At 42.6% G+C, this 27,716-nt stretch overlaps 2 protein-coding genes across 2 annotated transcripts in view; one reads left to right on the forward strand and one right to left on the reverse strand.

The window, feature by feature from the left end:
- Nucleotides 1–5,568: 5,568 nt before the first annotated feature.
- On the reverse strand, nucleotides 5,569–17,698 carry SMIM13 (small integral membrane protein 13). The gene is made up of 2 exons (XM_038129123.1): nucleotides 17,516–17,698; nucleotides 5,569–8,961 (listed from the first exon to the last, which is right to left on the reverse strand). Exons 1-2 carry the CDS (start codon nucleotides 17,589–17,591, stop codon nucleotides 8,768–8,770), a joined length of 270 nt encoding a protein of 89 aa, XP_037985051.1. The 5' UTR covers nucleotides 17,592–17,698; the 3' UTR covers nucleotides 5,569–8,767.
- Nucleotides 17,699–26,241: 8,543 nt separating this feature from the next.
- The window catches only part of ELOVL2 (ELOVL fatty acid elongase 2), a 50,964-nt gene continuing 49,489 nt past the window's right edge, over nucleotides 26,242–27,716 (forward strand). The window contains exon 1 of the mRNA XM_038127818.1: nucleotides 26,242–26,338. Coding sequence (XP_037983746.1) covers nucleotides 26,336–26,338 — 3 coding nt within the window. The 5' untranslated portion in view covers nucleotides 26,242–26,335. The remainder of the gene's footprint in view (nucleotides 26,339–27,716) is intronic.

The following is a 27,716-nucleotide window of genomic DNA, read 5'->3' on the forward strand; positions in this document are numbered from 1 at the left end:
GAGTCACACATTTAGGCACTGTGCTCATTAGCTGTTAACCAGATAGAGAAGTGTTGAGATACTCCTAAGCTACTTCTGTCCCACAAACAAACAACATACTGGTTAAAACAAAAGTACCCACTTGGAGGCCAGCCAGCACAGGATACCAGTACTGCCATATAATCCAGAGCCCTGCAGTTGACTGGTTTTCCAGCAAGTGATTCTGCCTCAGGCTGTTCTAGCACGGGGGGAAATCCCATAATTCTTATATTTCATATGGAGCCATTACAGCTCATCAGCTACTTATCAGAGGGGCTCTGCTACAGTTAAGTTTTTATGCTAAAATTCCCATAATAGGCAGAAACAGGAGCCTGTGGCATCTCTTCTACAGCAAACCAAAATCTTTGGAGCAACCCATCTGATCCATATAAGTTATTCACTAGTAATAACTTCAGCAGAAAATGCCAACCTCTACTTCCAGGCAAGGCAACAGAGCATAAAATCTCCATGCCCTGTGATCATTGCTCAGTTTCTCATCCTATGAAAAAATCAATCAAGGAGAAAAGTGAAATTCAGTGTTTCCCACATGAATGCATCCATGGCTTCCCAGGAGGACATTGTGTGACAAGCAGCTAGGCGGCCATTTAAGTAGGCTCTGCTCCTCAGCAATGCTGCTTTTCCACAGGCTCAATGATGAAGGCACAAGCCTTACACACACAAAAGCCACAGCTGTGGCTCCCTCACCAGCTGATATCTATTTTTAAAGCTCTCTCCATGTACACAGAAGCAAGTCCTCCAAGCCTGATTTTTCTCTAGCCCTTGCACTTTAGGCAAAGAACAAGTAATAGCTTTTGCACAAGTAGGAACCTATAAGGAACCTCTTCAAAGCTCCCCTACACAGGTGAAATCAGCTACAGGAGGGTGGGACGGTCTCACACCTGCTGGCTGCAGCTCAAAGCCCAAAGTCCAGCTCTGATCTCTGCTGGTCCTGCTCAGCATGCAGGGCATCCCAGGCAGGAAAGGCTGCCATCTCCTCCCATGGGCTGCACTCAGTGCTGGCTTCCTACTGAGTGTTCAGAGCAGTAAATATGACAGCTACTTGTGAAACAAAGGAAGGGTTCTCTTCATTCTCAACTTGTGAGACTTTTTTAGTTGAGGGAATGTGCATGCATTCCATCGGTTTTGTTCTCTGAGCATTTCTAGCTATCAGCCTGACAACATTTATGTAAGAATTTACCAGGTGGGTCAGGCCATGGAGCACACAGCCCCATATTCTCTTTCTGAAGGGGCAGGTGGGTCTGTTCAGGGTACATTTGCAGGCTGCCTCTCCCTAGTGTACACAATCATTGGATATTGAGTGTTAGGAAACACAGTACTGACTACACCTCTCATTATCCTATAGACTTGGGGTTTGCCCATGGAAGTATCAATTAGTTGGTATCTGCAGGTTCACAACCTTATCTTTGTGACATCCTGTGGCAGCAGATTGCAGGTTTTCATTACCTACTGTGTGAAGTGTTTATCCACATGTGGGACATCCCAAGAAACCAGCATCCCTGGTGCTGTAGCCACCACTGAAGTGCTTGGCGATCCTAGAAAAGAGACTGCTTCTGTCACATATCTGTACCTTGAAACGGTGTACTTAGTCTGTTGTGCTGTGTTTCCTGAGTGGGAAGCATGCACTGAACCCACCACTCCCTCCACACTCCCCTCATCCTGGCACACTTTCTTCCTTTCCCTAGGACAGGCTCACCCTGCTCTCTGTCACAATTACTTCTGATGCACCCGCCAGTCCTGGTTAAAGTGTTGATGACAAGAACATCTCACTTAACATGAACTGAGAGCAAGGGTCTTGGAGGTAGGAGAAAATACAGTGGGACTGAAGTATTTGCCGGTCTTGTGGTCAGATCCTGGCTTGTCAGCCTCAGGCTGGAGTCTGGCCAAGGGAAAAAGAGAAGCCCTGTCTCTTTCAGCCTTAAACACCACACATACAAAAGGTTGGCTTCAGCTCTTCCTCCTGCTGGCCACAGGGCAGAGGCTTCTTCCTCCTGTCCAAGCTCCCACAGGATGGGTGGGTGGCCACAGCTGCAGTGGTCCAGAACATCGGCAAGCACCTACTTTCCAGTGGCATTTGTGCTCCCCATGGAACTGCCAGCTGCCAGGCAGAGGAGTGGTGTAAGAGCCAGTGCCACCCTCAGCCCTGCTTTGGCGTTACAGACAGCCCAATTTTTAACCCCAGCATTTCATCTCAGTTTTGACTTGGACAGTCTCACAAGCACTAGAGATCACTAACACAAGAGCAGCAGCCCTTCAGACCCAAACAGCAGATGAAGACTCCTCAGACACACACCTGCACAGCTGGAATAAGCCTGAATTTCCCTCACAAGCCACACAGACTGAAAAAAAAAAAAAAAAAAAAAAAAAAAAAAAAAAAAAAAAAAGTTTTTTTTGTTTTTAATGCCTGCAACCCTTTAAGTGTAAAGGCTAGATTTGCTAACAGGGACTGACTGCTGTAAGTCTTGAGTAATAAATGAGGGACTCAACAAGAGGAAAACAGGTTTCTCCCAAGTCCTGTGCAACAAAGTGCTTCCTCCTCCCTTAGCCTGAATACAGAGTCAGCAGCAGCGTAACTCAACAAGACTTCCACCATATCTCTATCCCCTAGCTTTTTCTCAAGAATTTTGGTTTTTAATGTAAGGAAAATGTTACACAGGCTCTCTGTCCCCAAATCTAATATTAATATTGTATATTATATTATATCATATCATATCATATTTTAATGGTAGGCTACTATTGGACTAATACTAATACTAAACTTCAGGAGAAGGCTTTATAGTAAGCTGATCATAAGCCCTTGTTTTACCTGCTCAGTAATTAGCAGGATTTAGACCAGCTTTGATGGGATGGAATGTCACATCCCATCTCAATTGGATGCAACATCAAGAGGATGCAACATCAAGAACTGGTTTTGAAGAGATCTGAACAGCAGGCAGCTTGCCTTTGCCATCAGACTAGGGAAAAACCCCACAAAACCAATACTTTTCCTAAGCTGCTGTAGACACTGGTACAGTATGTTTGTAACCCTAAGAAGAAGTGGTGTGTTTCGTAGGCTTTTCTTTTCTTCCTCAAGCATGGTGAGATTTAAGAAAAGCAGACCTCTCCTGGCATTTTTGAGACCTCTCTTCCTGAAGCAGATAGTTTTGAGGTCACTTGCCTTTGCAAAGTACAGCAACGCATCAGTGCCCTTAGACTCGAGGCTCCATGCATTCCCACAGGTTATGCAGTATACAGCCAAACAAGAACCAGGCTCAATACCTACAAGCAGCTGCCCTTCCCAAACCCACTAAACAACAGCAGAATTACTATTAATTAAAATAATAACAATAATAAAACGACAGCTCTAGCAAAGGAGCTCAGCAGCATCGGTCCTGCCAGGAGAGCCCATCCCCAAAGCCTGGCGGCCTGTGCCATCTAGTGGTGACACGCGCCCTTCCCACCCAAACTGGATACTAAAAGCCTCCAGGATTTTACTATCTATTTCTTTATTCAGTATTTCAGACTGAATCTGTAATGTCCACTTCAAGGGTGTTTTTCGCTATCCATGATATCCCTTGAGGGCTCAGAAGAAACGTGAGGACATCCTGGAAGCAGGGACAAGGAAAAGCAAAACCAGGTCTACCCTCAGTATGCGAATCTTTTGGAAAATGTAAAACTAAGGCTGCAGTAGTGTCACTGCTAGTACTTCAGTGCCACAATTGTTAAATGAACTTTGTGATTTTGCCCAGAGAAGCTGTCAGTGCCCCATCCTTGAAAATGTTGGTTTGGATGGTGCTTTGAGCAACCCTGTCTTGTGGAGGTGTCCCTGCCCCTGTCAGGGAGGGTTGGAACTAGATGGTCTTTAGGGTCCCTTCCAGCCCAAACCATTCTGTGATTCTATGATTTTGGAAAATAAAGAAGCTAACAAAGAAATTCAGTAAAAGACCTGCAAATCAGAGCCACACAGTGAAATTCACAGCTCCCTGCCTTGGCGTGGCCTCTCTGCTGGCCTGAATGAAAGATGAACATTTCCCCACGTGGCTGTAGTACTCATGCTGGCTCGTGTTTGCCAATGTGTCCCCAACCCACTGACACCAGGGGTTGATCAGACTGGTTCTTTTCTTGGAATATCAAAAATCAAGTTGTGCCAGGATCAGAAGTCACAGCAGATGTGGTGCTACCCAGCCACCAACATGAGAGGGCTTTAGGGGATTACCATCACTGCAGAGATGCTGCAGACCTGGCATGTCCAAGCTAAGCACATCCTCTGCCTACACCTTGCAGACACCTGCACCCTGCACCAAGCTCAGCCCTCTTGCAACCACCCAGGTCACCAGGCAGCATCTCCTGCTTCTCCTGAGGATCTTCTCAAAGCAGGGTCTTTCCAGAACCTGAGGGGAGCAACTCTTTATATTTCTAATAACTGAGACCACTGATGTTGGAAATAAGTGGTGGGCAGGGATAGATTTTGATACATTCCACTATGGCAAGGAAGTTGCCTAACATTTTTAAACACATTAAAGACCAACAGCTGATCATCTGGCATCGAAAGACTCATTTGCCACAGTAACTACAATTAACCCAAAATAAGCAAGAAGTTCTCACAAAGACAGAAGGCTCCTGATTAAGTCCTTAAGTAGGAAGGAGCAGGGCACTGTGCAAAGAAGTTAAAGATTTAATAAAAATTCAGTGTTGACACAGCCCCAGTGGTTCAACTTAGCACACAGTTGTAGCAAAACTTGCTTTGAGCTACAGCCTGTGTTAACTTGTGAAAAAACAAATTTGCTGCTAGAAGGCTTTAGACTCCCCAAAAAAGATGTTTAAATACCCTAGTGTATTTAAAGGAGAGGAAATTGATGTGACATAGAGCAAGGTATTCTCCTTTGTAGTGTTCCGAGGAAGACACAGGTTATATGTAACTTCTCATTTTGAAACCTTACTGTTACCTGCATAGAAGGTTGGTTGTTTTAATAGAGCGTGGACAGAAGTCAGCTGCCTGAATTGTTCAGCACACCCAGACCAGGGAGAAAGATTCACAGGCAAGTACCGCTCAGGCCACAGATCCCACGTCTTCTTACCCTTTTCAGTTCAAGTACACTGCCAGCATTTGGGATGAGTCATGGTGGCAGTGGCACAAAACAAGCCAGCAGAGGCAGGTAAACCACAAACAGTAGGTTATGTGTTCAATTCGAGACACTTATTTTAGAAAAACTAGAGTCTACAACCACTCTTAGAAAGATCAAAAAAAGCAGAGCGGGGAGGTGGCTTGATTTTTAGGGGGTTTGTTGTTTGGTTTGGGTTTTTTACTTGCTAAAATGAAATGACAACTTTCAAGGTATAAGGCAGAAAAAAACATCTTTACTAACAACTACTCTAAAAGATATACACAAAGCTGCCCTTTACAATGAAATCATCTGCAGGTATTACACCAGCTAGAATGTGACTTTTTTTGACAAGTCCTCTTTTGTAGTGTTTCACACTCAAACAAGCAGTCTAATTCTACAGACAAAAGCCCACTCAAAAATATAATCAGAAAATCATTCAGGTCAAATATTCATATCAAGACTGGTTATTTTATTTTTTCATCTGTGCAGTCAGTTAACAGAACAGTAATGATGAAAACAGACAACCACAGAAGCTTTAGGTACAGTTTTGTGACACTGAAGAAGCAAATGACCACACTGAACACATTCTTTACACTGGTCATTTCCAAATGAAACAGAAGGACATACACAGGTCTAGTTCAGTGTAAAACCTGATATTAAGCAGCAATGTGATCACTAATTGCAACACTGTCACATACAACACAGCAAATTACTGCTTATTCAAAGTTACACAGCCCCTGCAACAAAGATGATATGACTGTATTTAAAATAAGAACCCAAAATACATTCAAGATAATGGCTGCAACAATAAGGCAATCATTTTAAAAATAGATCTCACTAAACAAAACAAGACCAACAAGTTGCCTTCATAAGGTTTCAGACTTGGATGGGTGAATTCAAAGTTAAGTGCTTACCCACCACTAATGTTTCAGAAGGACATTGGTAACAACACCTGAAGACATGAGTATATTGGACTGCCAGCAATCACAACCCAGGTCTTATCACAAGCACATGTCCCACACACACAGCTTCGCTCTTACACGTTTACATGAAGTGCCCCATACAAAGACTTCACTACAGTTTCCTTCAAGAAAAATTAAGCATTGACAGAAGACATTAGCATTTCAAAATTCTTCCAAGCCACATTTTATTATATTATATGCCTTTGGCCTTCTACTAGTAAGATCATTAAAGCTAAACACTAGGGAGACAGCATTATTGGCAGCTACATCACAACAACATTAAAAAAATAGCTTCAGCTGTTTAGGAAAAGAAAGAGACTGAAAATAACTTGGGGGGTGAAACGTACACTTACAGACAGCACGGAAGGGAGAAGGAAATTGTTTGCTAGAGCAGATGAGCTACCCAGAGGTTCCGCGTCCATCTTATTGCATATTCGATCAGTCTGCATTCAAACCCACATGGATTTCTCCTTCATTATCTTGCTCCAGAGTCTTGATTGTTGCACCCTCAGAGCTACCCTGACCTAGCCATGTATATTGCCATAACTTCACATTTCTTCACAGGTCCTACAAGCAGGGACTAAGTTACTGTTTCTTAACTAGCGACACTATAAGCAGCAGCCTTTTGCTGCCTTCTGAGCACTAAAGCCTAGGTAAAGTGAAGTGCAGTGGAGTGTCAATATCCTATGTCAGTACAGAACAAGTTTATTTGCAAGCCTGTATTAACAAAGCTTAAGACCAAGGTGCTAATTTCTTAAGAAAAATGTCCCAGTATTTGATTAGCACTGCTAGACTGGAAGTCTCACCATGTGACAAGACATAAGCACACAAGAAAATTGTGACATTAAGTTACGTGAGGCAAACTGAAAGCAGCAGGGAATCGAATCTGATTGTTTCTGCTCAGTTTGAATAAATGGGAAGTTTACTAGTTAAAGAAAAAAAAAGAAAAAACAATCAACCATCGTTAGACATCCCTTGCCCGCACACAAGACAGAAGAGGAGACAATCAGTATTTCAACATGTGTTTACAGGATATGTGCATAGCACTGCCTAATCATGCTTCAAAATGTAATCTTATGCTGAACATATACATGCTAGCAAATGAAACAGTCTTTTAGACCCCAAAGGAAAAGTCAGGGCTGATCTATCTTACGTATTTAATACTGAAACATCTAAATTATTTTAAGAAGTGAATGCCCTTCATTGGATTTTGATCACTATCCAAAACTGACAAATTAAAACATAAAGGCACTAACAGAGTGCTTTTTTCCCAGATGTAGGCCTACTTGATGAAAAACCTAAATGCTGCTGCTTTCAGCCATGTAACTGAACCAAATAACAATTTGGAAGCCACAGGTTTAAACTTCTTAACAGCTAAAAATACAAGACTGATTTTAAAGTCCTGATTAAGTTTTTATACATGGAACAATGATCCAAACACTGCCACATATCCAAACTTTGAGAGAAAACTGAAGCTGTTCAAGATGAGACCTGTTGGTAGTTCTCTCTCATACACACCGAGGTGGTTACATGCATGCTCCTCATCTTTCCAAAATCTCATGCATCAATCTTCAGAGTTGCTAGATAAACAGAAGTGGAGCACTTCATTCTGAAGTGCAATGTCAAAATAGCTGTAGAATTCATCCTCAGAGAAAACAGGAGTAACTGCTGATTACTGGTAAAAATCTGTAAGTCCTCCAGCAAACATGAGGTATCAAATTCCCCGCTGGAACACTGTCAGAGTGTCCCAAACTGCTAAGAGAGCCTTAACTGCTTCTAGGAAAAGAAGTCATGTTAGATACCAAATACCTGATGTAAAGGTGTACAAGGAGAGCTAAGAGAAGGGCTCATTATCCAAATACCAAAGATGACACTTCAGAATACTAAACAGTGAGCAGTGCATAACCCAGGCACCTTCCCATCTTCAGCACAGGCTGGACTTGGAGTAAAAGGTTCAGGAAAAACATTCAGAAGCGTAGCAGGACTGTTTAAACTATAATCCTTCTTATACACCAAAACCAAGAAAACAGGTCTTGCCATCCAATTGCTTTCTTTGCATCTCCTTCTTTTTTAAAAAAGAGGAGATAATAAAAACCTCCAAATCATGTGCACCTAATAGGATTTTTCATATTTCATTTATACTTTTTATATATACAAGAACTTAACTAAAATCTCACTTTAGAATACGTTCTAAAGCAGGATATTCTTTCAACTGATTTTTTAGTTCATGTGCTTTCTCAACGTTGAAAAAATATATATATTCATATACAGCTAAGGAAATAAAACTCAATTTCATTATATGTAGTTACAGTGCTGTCAAAAAAAATAATTTATAAACTATTTCAAGTCTGAAATATTTACTATGTTCAGACTAATGCAAAGGCTAAGCCTATGGTCCAGGACCTGTTCTTCACCTGCGTGCTGAGACGGGAGATACAGGAGCTCAGCATTTTTGTGATGGAGATTTCTCTCCAGCCCCCCCTTCTTCCAGTATTCTGTGACTTGCTGCTGAAGCCCTCCTTGAACCTCTACCACAGTAGCATCATCCATTGGTAGCTCAGAAGTAAAGGTCCACAGAGATAATGGTACCTCTTAGGTCAGTTTCTCAGTAAGGTCACACCACTGAAGGACACAGTGCAGAGGTGTTAACCATTCACAGTTTACTCAGAAGTTCGATGGAGTACTTTAAGTCGTGTCTTCCGTAGGCACCCTTCGCTGCCGAGCCGATTTCTGTCTCCCTCTCTGAGGCGAGGGCGGAGTTTCCTGTTCAGTTTCAGTTTCTGAAGGCTCGTTGTCTCCCTGCTGGGACCCCGTATCACCTATCAATTCTCTCAGGAATTTGAATTTAGACAGGAACAACTGCCAGACCACATACCATCCTGAAGGAGAAAGAAAAAAGATACTGCTTAGTTACTTCATAAAAATTGATATTCAGCTCGCCGGCAAAGTGCATCACAAAAGGGAAAAAAATTTTGATCAGCTCCCATCCTCTATTTGCCAACCCCAACAGGCCTCCACAGCACATCCACTCCTTTTCACAGTCCTATAAAAACCAATTCAACTTTGTAAAGTTCGCCCTCATCCAAAAGCAACATTTAAGCTCCAGGAAAAGCCCTACACATTCCAAACTGAACTGCCACAGCAAGTAGGTGGGTAATCACCATCACCATCACACAGATAAAGGTCTTAATTGTCAGGAAAAAAGAAGTCTTGTGGTTATATCTCAAACAAGGACTCAGGATTCATTATACAGGCACTGTGAAGGCACAAAAATTTCTCCCCTCACCCAGCAAACACTCCATTCTGGAAATCACATTTTAAAAGTCGCATTACATAACCACTATTAAGCACACTTGCTCAGATCCTCAAATTAATATAATATTTTATAGAAAATCCTATTCTGAAATGGACAAGGTCTTCGTTATGTTCACTAAAAAACCACATCCCCCAAATTCAATGAGATCTCTCACCATGCCCAAATCCCACTAAAGTAAAATTAACATTCTGCGATAAATCTATGTTCTGCTCCACCGCTAAAATACTCTAGGTTCCAAAATTATGCAAGTAAAGAGCTGAGATGGCCACATTTCTAGAATCTATCTTAAAAAATACTTAAGATCCACCTCCTCCTCCTCCTCCTCTGTCTTGTCTAAGTGTTTCTGTAATAGGTAGGCAAAAAACTTGAAAAAGCAGATATAAATACATCTAAACCTAAGCCCAAATCTTCATTTTAATAGAATCCACTGAACAGGAATACAACTTCTCTGTGAAATACAGTTAAGTGGAGCAAAATGTAAACAGCTCATTGAAAATAAATGCTATACAAACATTGTTTGAAACACCAACACCCATCTGGCCTGCACAGAGCTATATATTTAATAGTCCCATTCTCTGTTCAGAAGGTCTTGCCAGCTATTTAAGCCTATACTGCTGACCTATTCAGATATTAAGAGCCCTATTTTACAGAGCTAGGGAAAACTGTCCTCCCAATTACACAGCTTCCAGCAGAAGCTGACTTCTGGGAATGGATAACAGGACATAATAGAAAGCGGGGAGAAAGACTACCAACTAACTAATAAATAAATAACACTTAGATAACCACAGCACCTCTGTATTTCTTCGTGTTCTGTAATCAGAGTCAATACGGGCAATCCATTCCTTATGACAAAAACAAGATCCCATCCACCTCCTCCTTCCTGGAATATTTTTCACATCCTGCAGTTTTTTAATTTCAGTAACTTCTCTGCTCCTGAGGAAATGGAAGAAAAGCTTCTATATGACAATCTTTTATGATCTAAATTAATTCCTAGAGCCTACACAGTATTTCCTTTCCCATGAATACCTAACCCCTTAAATGACTCGTGATTAAAATGAACCTGCTGTCCCGCAAATGCATTACATTCCCTTGCACCTAGAAAAAAAATGATGGTAGATGGTTGGGTTTGGCTTCTCTTTTCTTTCAGAACTAGAAGTAAAAATTGAGGTAGCAGCTCTTTGAAGGTTGCTTCCATTGAAAGGGGAGATGGAGGAGGATGAGCCAAAAATATTCAGGGCACTCCCAGAAGGGTTTTAGGGCACTTTACAGAAGCATGACTTGAGGATATTTGGTGTAAATAGATAATCCATTAGAGGAGGTATTTTAACTTAAGCTAAAAAAAGTGAACTACCTACTTCCTCTATCACTGCAAACAGGCTACTTAACACCAAGAATTACTATGGGTGTGTGTTGGGGAAATTACTAAACAACTTACGAAGTTCATTTGCACTCCCAAGAAAAACAGCACTAATTTCTTTTCAGTGTTTGGTCTGAGTTCGAGAGCACAGCAGAATGGTCTAAATATCCAAAACGCCAAGCACTATAAACAGATTCTGGAGCTTTCTAGCTTCAGACTACAAACAAGACAGTGAAATAACCAGCCAAGGGGACTTGTTCTAGCAGCCAAACAAACAGACCAGGGGCAACAGGCAGGTGAAACAAACCACAATACAGCAGGTTGAAAAGAAAATTACAACAGGCTAAGCCAAAGGCATTAGTGGGAGGGGAACCAGGCTTGAAAACCAGAATAAAAATCCTCACAAGGTCTCCTAGCCTGTACCAGAAACCTTTAGGTATAAAGTAATTAAAGTAGAAAGATTTCTTTCACTTGCTCTAGTTATTGTGCCAGCTTGGGTGGAAAGGTTAAAAAAAACAGAAACGCCCAAAACAAACACATTTGTCCAAATCAAGTTTGGACTTGCCTCTTCAGCTGAGCATCCCTGTCACTAAATAAATAAGAATTACCTTGGAAATAACTAGACTACTAAAGGACAAGTTATTCTGGGTAAGAAAAAATCTCTCCAGCAACAATATCAGCTAAATACATCATTAAACAAAACCACATGCATAGACACAAAGCCTGGAGGCAGATTCACATTGTCTCTGAATCAGAAGACAATGCATTTTCTATTAATTTCTCATTCTCTTAAGAACATTGCAAAATGGTAACACCCATCACTGTGCCATACTGAAGTTACATAACTGTGTTTAAAAAAAGAAAATAATTGTAAACGAATTTAAAATACACACACAAGAAAAGGAAAATGGGCATCTCAAGGCATTCTTTTCTGTATGTGGCTCAGCTTAGCTTTGTGGGTTTTTTGTTGTACAGCTCTTATTACACAAATGACACAAGGGACACATAAGTGACACCATTGGTTTGCATCTCTTAACACTTCCACTCTGTTCCGGTAAGCTGCTTTCAAAGAAGTCCTACTGGTTTAGCCTCACCACACACAAAACATTTTATTAGAATCAGTATTTCAGTGCTTGCTTTATTTTATTTAGCTATTTGATTTGCCTTTTAAAATCATCCTTAGCTTGACTGAGCCTGTGGAAGCCAAACAGCACACCCACAACACGCCTTCAGTAAACAATCAGTGATGACATGCAGACTATAATACATAATATTTCTACACTGACTGGTGAAAGAAGTTGCCTCTCAAAGCAGTAAGCCAGATCAAACATACATCAGCGCAGTGCAAAGCAGGGGATCCAGCTCTTGATGTAGCACATACCTGAATCCAGTGTTACAAAATCTAAGCTACCAGAGTTTTGCAGCTAGGCAAAACAGCAGCACCCAGCCTTGCAGAGTTTAGTACTCATTAAAAGCTGGGTGCCACCACCTCACTTAAAATGCCACAGCCAGATGCCATGCAAAGACACATCTGGTACGGTGCCATCAGCATGTCAACCCCCCTCTAATAAATCACGGTGCAATGTGTTTGTGAAAATGGGGCTGTGAGTCAAAGCCTTTGACTAACTCATAGAGGACGTATGTAACATCCATGCAATTCAGATGTTAAACAGATTTTATGGTTTGACTAGACTTCATGAAAACTTCTTTTTCTGTTACTTTCCACATCAGTTCCTGGTTCTTTGTAAAGGAGAAAGAAACAGTGATCCAACTACAAAGTTACTCTCCAAAAGTGAGGGATAACAAGTCTCAAGCCCATCTACTTCATTCAGCTTTCATTGGCTTGTATGCAACAGCTGAGTTTTCTTTATTGGAGCAGATTTGCCTCTTCCATTTGAGTCAGGAAAAGCAAACAAAAGAAAAACCCCAGGGTTAATATGGAGTTCTGGGTAAAAGCAACTTGATCTTTCTTACGTGAAATACAAATGAAACCAAGAAAGGCAGGATGATGTGATGATGCAGTTAATGCAAGAACAACACAGAGAAGACTGGGCTTCCAGTTCTGACCCTGCTGTGGAATTCCTGTGTAGTCTTGCAAGATCATTTTACTTCTTTGTCTCTACTGATTTGAAAATAGGATCCTATCATGCCAGAGCATGGGTACTAATTTAAAACTGGGGTATCACCATGGTGAATGTTGCCTACATTCAAATGCTGAAGTGCCCATCTCAGAAAATCCTAAACAGCTACAGCTGCCAAAAAAAAAAAAAAAAAAAAAAAAAAAAAAAAAAAAAAAAAAAAGAGCACGGAGCTTGAGATCTTGAGATGCTAACCTGAGATTTGGGAGAACAGGGTTCTTCTCTGAGCTCTGTTAGATTAACTCCTGCAACCATGCATAAGTCACTTCATCCACATCTCTGAAAGAATGCAGCACTAGTATACTGCCCTTGTGGATAGCTTTGCTATGGGGAGGATCAGCCTGAAGGAAGCACTACTCTGACACCGGGATAACAGAGGACATCAGGTGACATGGTGCTTGGCTCTGCACAGCTCCATAAACCTGCTCCCATTTAATGCACCACTACCACTTGCTGCTTGCTGACTGAGCAAAAGGAAACTTGCTCTCTTCTCATCTCCCATTTACAACTGTTTCAAAACTCAACTTCAAATTCAAGGATATTTTCTCTTCATAAGTGGTCTAATCAAGCATGACTTTCCTCATCTGTTAAAGTGTTACCCAAGAATCACTCGCTGAAGATAGTTACAAAACTGTTTAAGCAAAGCATTAAAGAAAAGGAAGAATTCAGGCAGAATTTAGGGCTGAAATGTTTTCCCATCTGCAACTGAATTAATACTTCTGAAGTGAACCACACATTCATTTCAGCACTTAGAGTTACATGATTTTTATTTTAAGGTTGTATGTCTCAACCCGCATTTCATTAGCCTCTTTTGACAAATGAGATGAATGCTTCCATCTGTTCCAGTGAAGGCACTTTGGCAATTTCACTTGGCTTCATGCATTGCTACACTGGGAAAATAGAACAGATACACAGAGGTAAGCAGTACTAGAGTTCACCTTGGCTGGTATTTTATTTTATCCTATATCCTTGACTATGCACAAATTCCTCCCATCTCAGAGGTACATGGAATATACAAAAACAGCAATAAGACCACCAGAAAAAGAAAATCAGAAAAGGTGGGAATGAAAAAAGTGGGAGCAAGTTGTCTTGGCTCCACTTTTAAAAGAGCAACTGCAAATTTGCTGTGTTTACAGTACCTCAGTGGTTTCTGTGTCAGATGTGATCAGTTTACAAATGCTAGCTGCAAGCCTCCAGTGCTTCTTAACTAATTCAGATTAACACTGAAAGTAGGAGTTGCCAGCATTCTGACATATTTTAAAGAAAAGGAAATCAGGCCATTTATTCAAAGTACATTTATAGACATAAATGCCTAATTCACATTGCTGAAGAACCAGACAAAATTATCTTCTGATAATTTGTGCTCTGAACTTTGCTTTTTGTGTTTAAAAAAAAAAGGGTAAAGTGAACGTTTTACTCATTGTTTAAGTTTTGATAGCCGTTACCACATTATAGGCGGATGGGCACCAGAAATCCACGTGATCCTGGATATTTAAGTTTATTACTCTCTACAGGCAATCACACCATGAGTTCTTTTATGAGTCACTCAAAATCCAAGTCCCGGCTCTTTACACTCTTGGCTCTTCCTCTCAAGGCTGTTTCAACACCTCTTGTCAGATGGCTGGAAAATATTCTCATCATCAGATCAGGCTTACTCCAGATTATATACAGCCCTTCCTATGTCAGATTTGTCCATTAATTTGTACATCTCACTGGCTGGCTTTTGCTCATATCCTGTCACACACAGCAGCTAGGCACTTTCTCCACCACCTTCTCATCTAGAGGTTGCTACTTTTTCCAGCCTTCCCAAGGAAACTGCATGTCACTAGCACAGATAAACAATTAAGTTCAAAGTACTCTTTATTTTTTTTTTCTTCCCCATTAGTGGTCTTGACACTGTTTTCCTTGAATATTTCCCATGGCAAGAGAAGTATAAATGGTATAACCAATATTAATTAATTAATAAATGCTGAGTGATGGAAAAATAATTCCAAATACTATAAATCACTATCAAATCCCACTTATTCACTTCTAACATGGTAATAGTTCAAATCTCCCCCAAAAAAAACCCAGTTAATGTGTCAGCTTCCTGTGTTCAGTACATCTGAAATCTAGGTGACTTTTAGCAATCATTTTATAAAGTTTGACACTGATTAAAGTAAAATACAATGAAGGATTCACACCAACGTATTCATGGAATTCAAGATGAACGTCCAATATGTAACTCCAAACAGCTAAGTATTTACAAGCCACTTAAAAATAAAGTTGTTCATTACTTCTGCTTTATTTAACCAAGAAATCACTAGGCAAATGATTGTTATCAACCAAAGTTAATGCTTAGCATTCCAATTCTATTTGTCATATGGACAAAGGCAGAAGGGCCTGAGGAAAATGATGCTTGTTTCTGAGTTTGAACAGCAGGTTGCAAAATTCTATTACACTTTCGGCAAGACAGTAAACAAGGATCTTGTATTCATACTTGGATATAAAAGCCCTAGCAACTACCATACTGCATCTTCTAAATGTTGAAAAGTGGCCAGTCAACACCTAGTGAGGGTAGAGAAACTTGAATAAATGTCTACTCAGGTCACTGTTTAGTCTGTAACAACAGACAGTACAGGCCATGCAGGAAAAGAGCACGAGACCAAGCAAAGTGTGGCCTTGCAGTTCCAGTTATCAGCACTTCACAGATTTCCTCACCCAAGATCATGACCAAGATGTTGACCTTTCTTCCAGGAACTTTAAGTGACAGAAGCTTCAGCATCCAAAATATTCCTTGTTAATAAGCTTGCAAATTATTTCCCCATTGTGTAAAAGACAATTTTTTGTTTTCAGCCTGTTGCTCGACCATTTAACTTCACGTACTCCAACTCCTCTGCAATGATGACATCTCACAATGCTTCCCACTTCACTTTTGATTTGCTGCTCAGTGATATAGCCATCACCCCTTCTCCAGTCACCTATTTTCCAGGCTTGACAGATCTAACCTGTTTAGAGATTCTTCATGCAGAAATAATTTCACAGCTCTCAACAAAGAATTGCTATGGAAACCCTATCTTTTTAAAAAGAGACTAGGATTTCATTTTTTTAATGAGGTAATGCACTGTAACAAGAAAATACACTGTGTGAGACACATGCACATGGATGATTCCTATAGCAGCATAATGACATCTCTTCTATTTCAGGCTTCTAAAGTTTGATTGCCTGTTTGCTAGCTACAAAGCATTACAGAGATATTTTGGAGAAATGCTTGCAATTATTTTAGCTAATCTTTTCTTTGCAGCTCAGTTTGACTCCATTCTATTTCTCCATACAAATTACATGTGTAAAAATTTCACAGTTTCTACATGCCTTACTTCATACATGTTAATACTGGACTTCCCATTTTACTATCCAGTCCCTTGATAATGCAAAATCTTTCCACCATGCTTTGTCATTTTGACAATGATTAGCAGTTTTTAAACTATTAAATATCAGTCTTCACTTTGCTCCCTCAGTTTTTCAGAAACCACTTGTAAACACAGCTGTCACCAAGGTGCCAGGTAGGTTTATAACTGGTTGTAAGTCTCACAAGCCTCTCATCACATATTATGGCATCATTTAAATTTGCTGGTGTGGTTTTTGTTTGCTTGTTTTGGGAGCTGCAAGTTCTGCATATTGGCCACAACAGTCACACACTGCACTGCTTATTCCTTCCAAAAACTCCTAACAGACCTGCAAGTCATCCCTCCCATCAAAATAACCCTTCTCTCTGTGTATTTAAAAATAAAGAAATTAATTAACTAATTAAAAAAAAAAAAAAAAAAGCCTTGGATGAATCATCGAGGTTGGAAGCTTTAAGATCATCCAGTCCAACCATTCACCTAGCATTGCCACTATAACCCCTAAATCACTAAACCGTCTCCTAGCACCACATCCAGACACCTCTTGAACACCTCCATGGATGGTGACTCCAGCACCTCCCTTGGGAGCCTGTTCCAATCCCCGACCACCCTAACAGTGAAAAAATATTTTCTAATATCTAATCTGAATCTCCCCTGTCTCAGTTTAAGGCCATTTCCCCTGGGCCTCTCACTGCATGTACCGCAGATGGACCTCTCTACAGCCTCGTGTCAGGTGGTTGTGGAGGGCGACGAGGTCCTCCCTGAGCCCCTCTCGATCCACGTAAGAAAAAACCTCCTAAGAGCTGTCTTCAGCCAATTCCAGCAAACAGATGTCAGAAGCCGAGGGATGCCAGTCCCAAGTTTACTTCCTGCACTCACTGGCATTTCAGACCCACGCATGCAGGCGCCGCACAGGGTGACTCTTTTTTTTTAGCGAGCCCCATCACTAAAAAAGCCCTAATTTCCAGAGGAAACAGAGAATTAAACACCGAAGTAAGGCTCTGGGAGCCTCTCAAGGCTGGAAGCGACTCGGGAACAAAGAGAAGAGGGCGCTGCACACCACACACGCTCCCCCACAGGCCGGGGCACGGTGCCCTTTTCCTTCCCCCAGTCAATCCGAGCCAAGAGGAACCACCACAGATTGCGAGCCCGGCGCGGCGCTGCGAGGGCGGGCGGGGGGCACCGGCACCGCCCGCCGCAGCCGGGCCAGCAGCCGCCGCCCCGCGCCCCGGCACTCACCGCACAGCATGAAGAGCAGCACGCAGGCCAGCGTGGCCACGATCACCAGCAGGGTCAGCCCGATGCTCTGCCACATGGCGCGGCCGGGGGGAGCCGACGGGACCCGGGCCGGGCCGGCGGCCGCGGCGGCCCCGCTGCTGCTCCTCCTCCCGCCGCCCCGGAGCCGGCGGCCAGGCGGGGCGGGGCTCGCGGAGCACGGCGCTGGCGCGGGGCGGTGCGCGGGACGTGCTGGGAGCTGTAGTTCGCCTCCCTCCGCAGCGGCCGGAGGGAAAGGTCAATCCCCGCCAGCGAGGACTACAAGTCCCGGTGTGCCTTGAGGAACGGGGGTGAGGGCTGTGTGAGCGGCGTGTGGGGTAAAGCCCAGGGGCCGTGGCTGGAGCCCTGAGCGGGGCAGGGGGCTCGTAGGACCCACGGAGAGGTGATTCAAGGCCAGGTTGGCGCGGCTCTGAGCGGCTTGATCTGGTGGAAAGTGCCCCTGCCCAGAGCAGCGGGGGTTGAACTGGATGGTCTTTAAGATCCCTCACAGCCCAAAGCGTTCTATGATTCCATTGCTCTATGATTTAGATTTAGGGATGGGGCAAACTGATTTCTTAATCCTTCTTTTCCCTCTTGCCATTCCTGCCCTCGCGTCTACCCAGTGGGATCGTTTAAAGGGACACCAGGAAGATCCAGGCCTTAGTCAAGGAAGCGATTCTCTGCCCCGACACGGTTCAAATTCCACCTGGCCTTGGCTCTTGCCCTCTGTTGACGTGGTGGTGGCACATCAAAGCTGGCCCTTCCCGCTTAAAAGAAATCTGAGGAAATAATATCTCTCAGAACTGTGAGATGATCTTGATTGTGATATGGACTTTGCTGTTAGCACTGGAATGAAGTTAAAATTTTCCTTTGTAGTGTGTTGGCTAATGTTTCTAAAACTACGGGAAATGCGTGTAAATCCAGTACTACAGAAGCTTCATTTCCCATGGGCATGCCAACATTGTAGTGACACGTCAGAGAAAACTAGTCGAGTTCTTTGTTTCTTTTATATAGTATTTGAAAATCTCCCTGTTTAAGCAATGCTAAAAATTCTTTGTTTTCCTGGACTCCAAGCATGCCACATGCCTCCTCCTTTCAACACACCTGTAAACCAAAATTACCTGCACATGTGGTTCCCCCATCCACATCCTTAAATCTGCTGTGACTTCACTAAATCAGCCTAGAGTTCTTTCTTTACGATCCTAGCCTTCTTTTCCACACGTTCCAAGCCCTGTTTAATACTCTGCCTGGAGTATTGAGCCACTTAGCGTATCTTTTGCAAGCATCATTTAATTTGAAACATGTTTTCTGTTATTTTCCGAGTTTTAACTTTGACGTGACTCCTGATCTTTAGATGTTATTACAATTCTCACCTCAGCACTTGTTACATATATTTAAACAAGGTTTCCTTTTGTATTACAAACAAAGCAAAGTAGTAACAGTTGCTACCACATTATTTTTGAAAAATAAGCTGAGCTGTTCTGTTTCTCTGATTTTTTGCTTATCAGCTACAATTAGAATAAGTTCTCTGGATATGGAACTACGACCTTCTCTTTTCTGTTAAATAGCTGCCAAATGTATGGGCTATTAAAATAGTCCAAATATGTCATCCTATGGTTCCAAACTGGTATAATAATAGTAGTGATAGATTCATTCACACCACATCCCCAAGCACTGCAGAACCACACAGCATTCGGAATTGAAGAAAGATGTAATCTTGCAACCAAATAATTTTGGAGCAATAAATAGATGTAATCCATGTATATAGGCCTTAGATATACATGGATGGATATATATATATATATATATATATATATATATATATATACACTCACACACATGGGTCATACATTCAAACATATATAGTCCTGCTCAAGGCAATATGGAATTTCAGGCACACAGTGATTCTTGGGGTGTCCTGTGTCCTGTGCAGGGCCAGGAGTTGGACTTGATGATCTTGATGGGTCCCTTCCAACTCAGCATATTCTGTGACTCTAATAGACTAAAAAGTAAAAAATGAAAACAAGTAGCAATTGAAGTTCTCATATGTTATGTACAGGTTGAATACCTTCTAGTCAATGTATGTTCAGTTTGGAAAAATGTAATTTTACTTATTTATATTGTCCCTTTCTCTGGTTCATTCACCAGGCTAGTCACCTTGTTGTAGAGGGCCATCAGGTGACTTAGGCATTATTTCCTGCCTATAAATCTATTTTGACTAGTCACAATTACCTTGATCTTCATGTTTTCAGAGACTACATGAATTCCAGGAGGATTTTCTCTCTGACTTTTCCACGGACTGAGATAAAGCTCACTGGCCTGTCCAGACCTTCCTTCTTGCTCCCTTTGAAGACAGAAGAGATGCTTGGTCTCATGCAGTCTCCAGGAACATCTCCCATTCAGCAGCATATTTCAAAGCTAATTGAGAACGGCCTCACAGTGACATCAGCCAGCTCTCTCAGCAGCCAAGGACCCAGCCTCTCAGACCCTGGGAAATTAGGATATTTCCATTTTGTGTAAGTGTTCCCTAACCTGGTCCTCCTCCACTGAGGATAATTCTTCCTTGCTCCATTAGGCTTTCCCTCTAATCTCTTGCCTGAGACTGCTGAATGCCAGTACGGGTGAACTACTGAAATTGTCCTGAGGACAGACATAAAAAAGACTTTCTGGCATAACGGCCAGGGAACTTCAATAGGAGATAGATGTATAGGTGGGGGGTAACTGGGGGTTACACTATAACCAAGTCATGAGCTACAAGAAGAAACTTTTCCTCCTCCAACCATTTGGTCACCACAATCTTTGTTATTCTATTTTTCCCAATACATGAAATAAACCCTTTCTCTTGAGCCACTTTGTATCAGTTAAGATTTATATGCAGATCTTCATATGAATGGAAAAATCCAAACATATTACATGTATTTTACCTAAGACTTTTCTTCGGATGAAAGTTAAATGACACAAATAAATAGACATCTATCCCACTAGGTATCATTTCATGTGCTAATGTGCCAAAAATCTGTAAAATACCAATGATGATGCACTTGGGATAGGTGAGCTGCAATGTGGACGTGGTTATTTTTCAAAACCCCATAAAATCACGCAAAAGAAAACAGAACTACTTTTGGACACATGAGGTTTTCTACTCACTGAAGTTCAGATAAAATGTTACTTACACAAATCTAATCCTGGTATATCCAGTTCCTTAAGTGTATATGTGTGATGCGGAGTCACAAAATTGGAGCTCATCCATTCCCTGAGGAGGATGGGAAAATCTCACTCCTGACATTACGACCGTCTCTCCATCCTCTCGTTAGATGCTCGCTGCATATTATCAATATTCTACATTGAACAATTTTTCCTGTGATGCTCAACACTGATCGATCTTCCCACACCTTCTCTCTGCATGTACAACCACAGACACACTGAGATATATTTTGGAGGTAGGGAAAACAGGGTGCTCTGGCCATCAGGCAGCAGAAGGACTGCAGCACCAGACTGCAGCGAGGGGGCACTCAGGGGGCCTCTGCCCAACAATGCATCAAACCGTGGGCTGGCTCACAGCAGCAGCATTTGACATGTTTCCTCAAAGCAACGAGGCCCCACAATGCTGTGAATAAGAGAGATAAAGACTCTTTAGCTCAGGGAAGAGGGGTGCAGATGCTGAGGGCACAAACCTTATTTTCAGGGTGTGAGAGCTGATGCACCTAGACCAACCAGTTTATTTCACAGCAGCCAGTTAAGCACTGTTTGTGTTTGCATAACAGGACAAGGGGAGGGATCTTATTATCCCTCCTTCACCTGGGAGAGGGCTGAGGCAGACAGACAGACACATTTGAAGAATCAACTGATTTTTGATTGCCCCTTCTGGCCTGCTTTTGAGCTGGCATGTGGGGAAAATCTCATACCTCCCTTTATTTGTAGCACAGCTTTTGCTGATGTCAGGTACTGCTGCAAGTGCTCAGCACTTCAACAAACCCACACTTGGTTACCTAGAGGGAGACAGCAGAAGGAAGAATGAAATCGTTGACTAGCTGTAAAAACTTATATGTAAACAGCACAGAAATTATTCTGTATAAGGCATTTATTCTTGTCCCGAAAAGGATTTCAGCCACTTAAGTTTGTTTTGTTTGTTTTGGTTTGGTTTTTTTGTTTTGTTGTTTGTTTGGTGGTTTGGTTTTTTGTTTGTTTGTTTTTTTTTGGTTTTTTTTGTTTCTTGTCCTTTTTCAGATCCTTGCATCATTTATGGCCTCCTGTTTGTTTATTATCATCTGCACCCTGCATTGATGAAGTGGGAGTGTTGCCGAAGGCTATTATTGCAAATAAGGCTTAGTGAAATGAATGTGGGCAGGATGAGCAAGTTAAAGTAATCCAGGCAGTTTTTGTTCTACAGTGTCCTAATTTTTTAAGCCTTCTCTTGGCACATATAGTATCTCTGAAGGTAACTGGCAACCATATCAGCAACCGGAGCCAAAATCATGTATAGGAACTTAACTGCCTATCAGTTGTACCCCAGAAGCCTGGCAGATAGTTACAGTTCATGCAGAAGGTGCAAATTGTAGCCCCTTCTGCAATTCAGAATGTACTCATTGACCTTCCCACTGCTGATTTTCTTTAGACATTAATACACTTATCTTTTTCCGGGGTGGGAATACAGAGAAACAGCTTCCTCCCACACCTTTCCCTCTGTGTTACACTGTTACTCATGACACTGTGAGCTCTTGGATGTAGGACACAGCAAGACCATCGTCTCAAACTCATTGTCTCCACAAGCTACCCTAACACCAAATAGTGGTGGCTGTAAGAGAGAACATTCAGGTTCATCCTCAACTCCCAGCAGTTAATGCCAGCAGGCTCCTCACAGGAGATATGCAGACAGTGAGGAGCTACGGTCTTTCGTAACAACTCGCCTTCAGTATTTGCTTTGGAGCCCTCATGCTTTCCCCAGTTCTTGGCTGACTTAAATGAACAGCACAGACTATTTGTATAAAGATGATAAGCCTAAGAGGGATGAGAAAGATTTACTTACGTTAATTTATAGAATACAAAAATAATTAACTAAGCTCTATCTGTGACTGCAGCCAAGCACTTTTCCTGTTGCAAATGCTTTCCAGCTTTAGCCAAGCCTTTTAAGAGTAAACACCAGCAGTGATGGTTTGTGTCCGAGAGAGGGTGCTAAAACAAAATATTTACTATAAAACTTTAGAGCTCCACAATTACTCAATTCAGTGCTCCTGCCTGCATAAATTTGTTTTGACTTAGTTTTTATTTTACTTGCTCGCAGCTGGCAATTTAATGCAGGCATTAGCTTAACGGACATATTACACCAGCTGTAGTTTCAAAGCTGAAAATAACATTTAGAAAGAACTAACCATACCAGAGAAAAACAAGGGAACAAACTTCTAAATTTTCACTTCAGCTTCATTACTCAGATTTGATTGCATGCAGTTTCACTACTGACAGTTCTGAATTAATAAAATTAACAAAAGTTAACTGAAGGAGGAGATATTTAGGTTAGATTCATAGAAGAAATTCTTTACTGTGAGGGTGGTGAGGAACTGAAACAGGTTGCCCAGGGAAGCTGTGCATGCCCCACTCCTGGCAGGGGCCAGGACCAGGTTGGATGGGGCCTTGAGCAAGCTATTGTAGAGAATGGTGCCCCTGTTTATGACAGAGAGCTTGGAACTAGATGATCTCTAAGGTCCCTTCCAACCCATTCTATGATTCTTTAAATTCTGTCACACTGACCTTGTAACTCCCCATGGTGTCACTAGCAAAATCGAAATCTACAGGTACATAACCATTGTGCTGTGCCAAAAAACTAGAAAAATAATGGGTAACAGAAGAAATATATCCTCTTTCATCTGAGCTAGATGCTCAGAGACAGAAGAGACATTTTGCCAATGAATTAGATAGAGGCTGCTGGCAGAACAATTTTGTGAAACAAGTGTGTCCTGAGTTTAAATCCCAAGCTTTGGAAGAGGTCATGGTCAGGTCAAGAGCAGTGACTGCTAGTAGGTGACATGGTAATGGGAGACAGAAAGACTTTTCTCTCCTGAATTAAACTTTTTCCTGCTGATTGAAACTTAGTGGGAGCTGAGCGTTGCTGGTAGTTGGCTGATCAGTGATATCTTGTCCATCCTGATTCCTACTGAGCTGTAAGCCCAGTGGGATCTGTCAGCTCTGAAGTCATTGTGACTCAAAGGTGCTTTTCCTAAGATGCAGAGATATCCAAAACCGGACCGGACACCACCTTGGGCAGATGGCTGTAGGAGACCCTGCTTGCACAGGTTGATTGGACAAGATGATCTCCAGAGGTCCCTTCCCACCTCAACCAGTCTGCGATTCTGTAAATTAGGTAGTTTGTGATAAAGTACAACCTAGAACCACCCCTAGACCAGCAGTGCTCAAGCTAACTCCTTGTGGTTTTGCACTTTGAACAGCGGTGGTTGTGTAACAGCATTGCCCCAGAATGAAGTGCTGTTTAAACTGCCTCTTCTTACTCTGCCAGTTTCCAGGGAATTTCAGCTGGAGCTAAGCAAGTCTATTTGTCCATATGTTAGCTTATTTTTCTGCCTTTTTTCTCAGGACATTGGTCTGCTCAACAATCACTGAAAGCTGGCTGGCAGATATCTGCTCTGCTTAGTGCCTGCGATCCAACTAAATGCATGGCATCACTCTCCCTACAAAACAAATGAATCCAAATCCTACCACAGCCCTTAAATCTCCAAATTCAGGTCATTAGAGAGGTGTTAAATATATCTGTAATGCTATTACAGCTTCTCTCAGATGCCACCAGAATCCTATTTGTTCTTCACTGGAGACACTATTGTTTTTCTAAAAAAGAAAGTTGCTACTGTAGAAGGAAACTAGTTAAGGAAGAAAACTATCAATTAGTATGAATATAATGTGTCAGGAACAAGGAACTGAATAAATTAGAAATCTGATATCTTTACCAGACTTGAACATAGGTTTCCTTTCTGTTTCAGACAAAGAATAACCAGAATAAAGACAAAGATACCTTGTATTACCACATTCTTAGGTCTAGACTGGGCTTGACACACTAACCCAGATTGTCCTGGACTAAAAAGAAATTGGAATAAAAATTGTGAAGCCAAAGCATTTCAATGCACTGGGTCACTTCTATGTTTCTCTTGTCAGTCAGCTTCCAAACTGTTCCTCACTCAACAGCACCTAAAGAGTGACAAGTTTTTTGGACAAAGAGGACAATTTTATGTTTAGTGAACAATTTCTCTGGGGAAAAAATAGGTATAGAAAGTATTTCTCCTCAGTATTTCAAGATGGTTTGTAATGACGCACAAAGAATTAAATGAATAACCTATGGAAAAGATGAAGTAGGGGAAAGGTTGGCAGGTCAACCTCAGGAATTGGGGCAGTTAGTTTGGACTAACATGCTGGAATTTGGAAGCTTGAGCAAACAAGTTTGTGTCTGTAAAAGTGGGTTAGAAATTACATAAGGTCACGCTTTCACATGAGTCTCCTGGCAGTATCATTTCTGGGCAGGCAGCAGCCCCGGGAAGATCGCCATCCTCACTGCCTTTGGTCGACCTGTGCGTCTAGATCCAAGAGAAAGCAAGGGCTGGAGTAGTACATGGACAAAGAGCCGATCAGGAAGGAAATCTCAAATTCCACAACATCAGTGCTACATTTTGGACAAATACAGCATGTCTGTACATCAAGTATGCTTTAGTTTGTAAAGATGACACCAGTCCTGCACCACACATGCTCTCCTTGACTTATTTCCACTGTTTGTCCCTCTGACATGGCAACACATCTCTGAGCTGTGGTCAACCAAACTATGAACACAGAATTGAGAAGGCAGGTATGAAAGTGCATGTACGGATATGTATTTTCTTGACAAATTTTCCTTTAGAAAATAAAAATAAAAATGAGAAATAGTAATTGTTTTTAAGAAGTATTATTTTGATTTCTTTATTAAAAGCAGGGATAAAGAAGTAGGAGATTTTCAACCAACTTTGATAGTTTAAATGAATGTTTTATAGTGACTGTAAGACTTTGTTACCACTTGGAGTTTTGAAGGTGTGAGATTTTGTTTGCTGGTTACACCAAGCTTAAAGCCACTTTCTTCTCTGACTCTTTTTCTGTTGTGTATCAGGAGCTGAGTTGTGATGGGATCAGTAGCTCCTGTTCTGTGTGATTTTTGCTTCCTTCCTAGCCAGCCTAAACATTTTCTTAGCAGTTCCTCCCTAACAGACAGATCTCCCGGGAGATGCTACAGTTGGAATCATAGAATCATTTAGAGACCTCTGAGATAATTGAGACCAACCGGTAACCATTAGGTGGTGGATCTCACTTTGGCATAGTGTGTGCAGGATTCAGGACTTCGGGTTAGAGAAGTTCAGCTTGTAAATACGAGTGCTGGGCCACAGACCAAACCCAAGCTGAATCCAAGAGATTCAGTGACCCTGTCTGCTCCCAAAGTGGCCCGACAGTGAATTGAATCTTCCCGACAGGGTAGATTCCAACAAAGGCAAACGGCCACCATCTGCCGTGACAGCTGGGTGGGTGATGGAACAGCACCACACAGCCTCTCCCCCTGCTCAGATACCGCTCCCCACCGCCTCCCCATCGCTCCTCTTTGCTTTGCCCTCCCTCGGCGGAGCCCCGGCCGTCCCTCCCGCCCCGTGCCCGCCCTCACCGGCGGGGGCGGGCGCGCCGGGGCCGGGAGAAGGCGGTGCCTTATAGGGCGGGCGCGGGGGCCGCGCCTGCAGAGCCGCGCCGAGCCCGGCGATACCCTGGACAGCGCCGCGCCGCCGCTCCGCCGCCATGGTGAGTGACCCCCTGCATCCCCTTCCCGCACACGCACGCATCCCCCCGGGCCGCCTGCCTCCGGGCCGCCGCTGCCCCTCTCCTCCCTGCCCCCCGCTCCGCCTCTCCGCTCTCCGGCGGAGAGACCCCGCTGCCCGCCCTCCCTCCTCCCCTGCCGCTCCCCCCGCTCCTACGGGCCACGTTCGGGGCGTGATTTTTAGGGGGGAAAGGGGGGTGATGGCCTCAGATGCCCCCAGCCCCCACGCGAGGCACCCGAGCGGCCGGCGGGGGTCGGGTCGAGCGGCTGAGCTTGGGCATTGTAGGGAAGGAGGGAGGGACAGAGGGACCCTTAGAGAGCGGGGGAGAAGGGGTGGGGGAGAGGGAGCCCCGGGGGCACCCGAGCAGCACGGGGAGCCGGGCGGCGTGCGGGGACAGGCACGTGGAGGAACGCGGTCCTGGTGGAGGGAGCGATGGAGAGAGGGAGCAAGAGATACGCAGCCCCAGGGCATGCATCTCCCCGGGCCCCCTGCGCCCTGCCCCGCCCCAAGCAGGTGCATTCTGCTCTACTCCGAGGTGCGTTTGAGCGTGTTACATAAACCGATTATTCCCGTTAATTTGTTATCTTAACAGAAGCTCTTGCTTTAGCCATGCTATCTGTAGTGGAACACTTCCTCTTTTTTTTTTTTTTTTTTTTTTTCATGTAATGAATGAACAATGGAGTTTTAGATTCTAGTTCACCATTTAAAAGAGTTAAAGTGGAACAATGAAGTCACCTACTTAGTGAGCAATGCCGATTCCCCATAGCACATTGTGTCTTTGCAGTCATAGTAACTTTCCCAAAGGGGCTCATCCTGTTTATAAACAGCAATGCATTTAGTGTACTGCTGACCTTATAAAGTAGGACGCTATCAAAGAAGTGTTTTGCAGCCTTAAATTTTGAGGCACATTGGGATCAATAATTTTGCAAAGGTTCTTGTATCAGAAGCTTGAGACATGATTAACAACAGAGCCTAGTTTTTGTTTTATACACTTTAACAACAAAAATACTTTTTTCCTCCAAAAATGTCTTTGCATCATATATAGTAAATTCTGCCTTCCTTGAGCAAAAATCAGTTTGGACCCTTTCTTCACCCGTAAATCCAGACATGAATAATATTCAAATAGTCATTTTAAGAATTAACTCCAGTCCTTTTTTCTAAAAGTTGTGTATCCATTTGCTGTCAGTCTGAATCTGTTTCTCCTATGTATTCTATTTTCCACCAACTCAGCTTTGGGATGATAGATATGAAAAGACTCTATTGAAAAGACCTGAAATTGTGCAGTAGTTTATGCTGCCGGAGCCCCCTTAGAGTGACATAACTGAATTCCTATTTCCTATCAATTTGGCATATAAACACAA

This window comes from Motacilla alba, chromosome 2 (genome assembly GCF_015832195.1).
Source record: "Motacilla alba alba isolate MOTALB_02 chromosome 2, Motacilla_alba_V1.0_pri, whole genome shotgun sequence".
NCBI lineage: Eukaryota > Metazoa > Chordata > Aves > Passeriformes > Motacillidae > Motacilla > Motacilla alba.

Excerpts from the sequence above, each read along its gene's own strand:
- SMIM13 (XM_038129123.1), bottom strand. The coding sequence starts at position 17,591 with ATGTGGCAGAGCATCGGGCTGACCCTGCTGGTGATCGTGGCCACGCTG. Across the intron at positions 8,962-17,515 it reads GCTGCTCTTCATGCTGTGCG|GATGGTATGTGGTCTGGCAG; the intron begins GTGAGTGCCGGG and ends TTTCTCCTTCAG.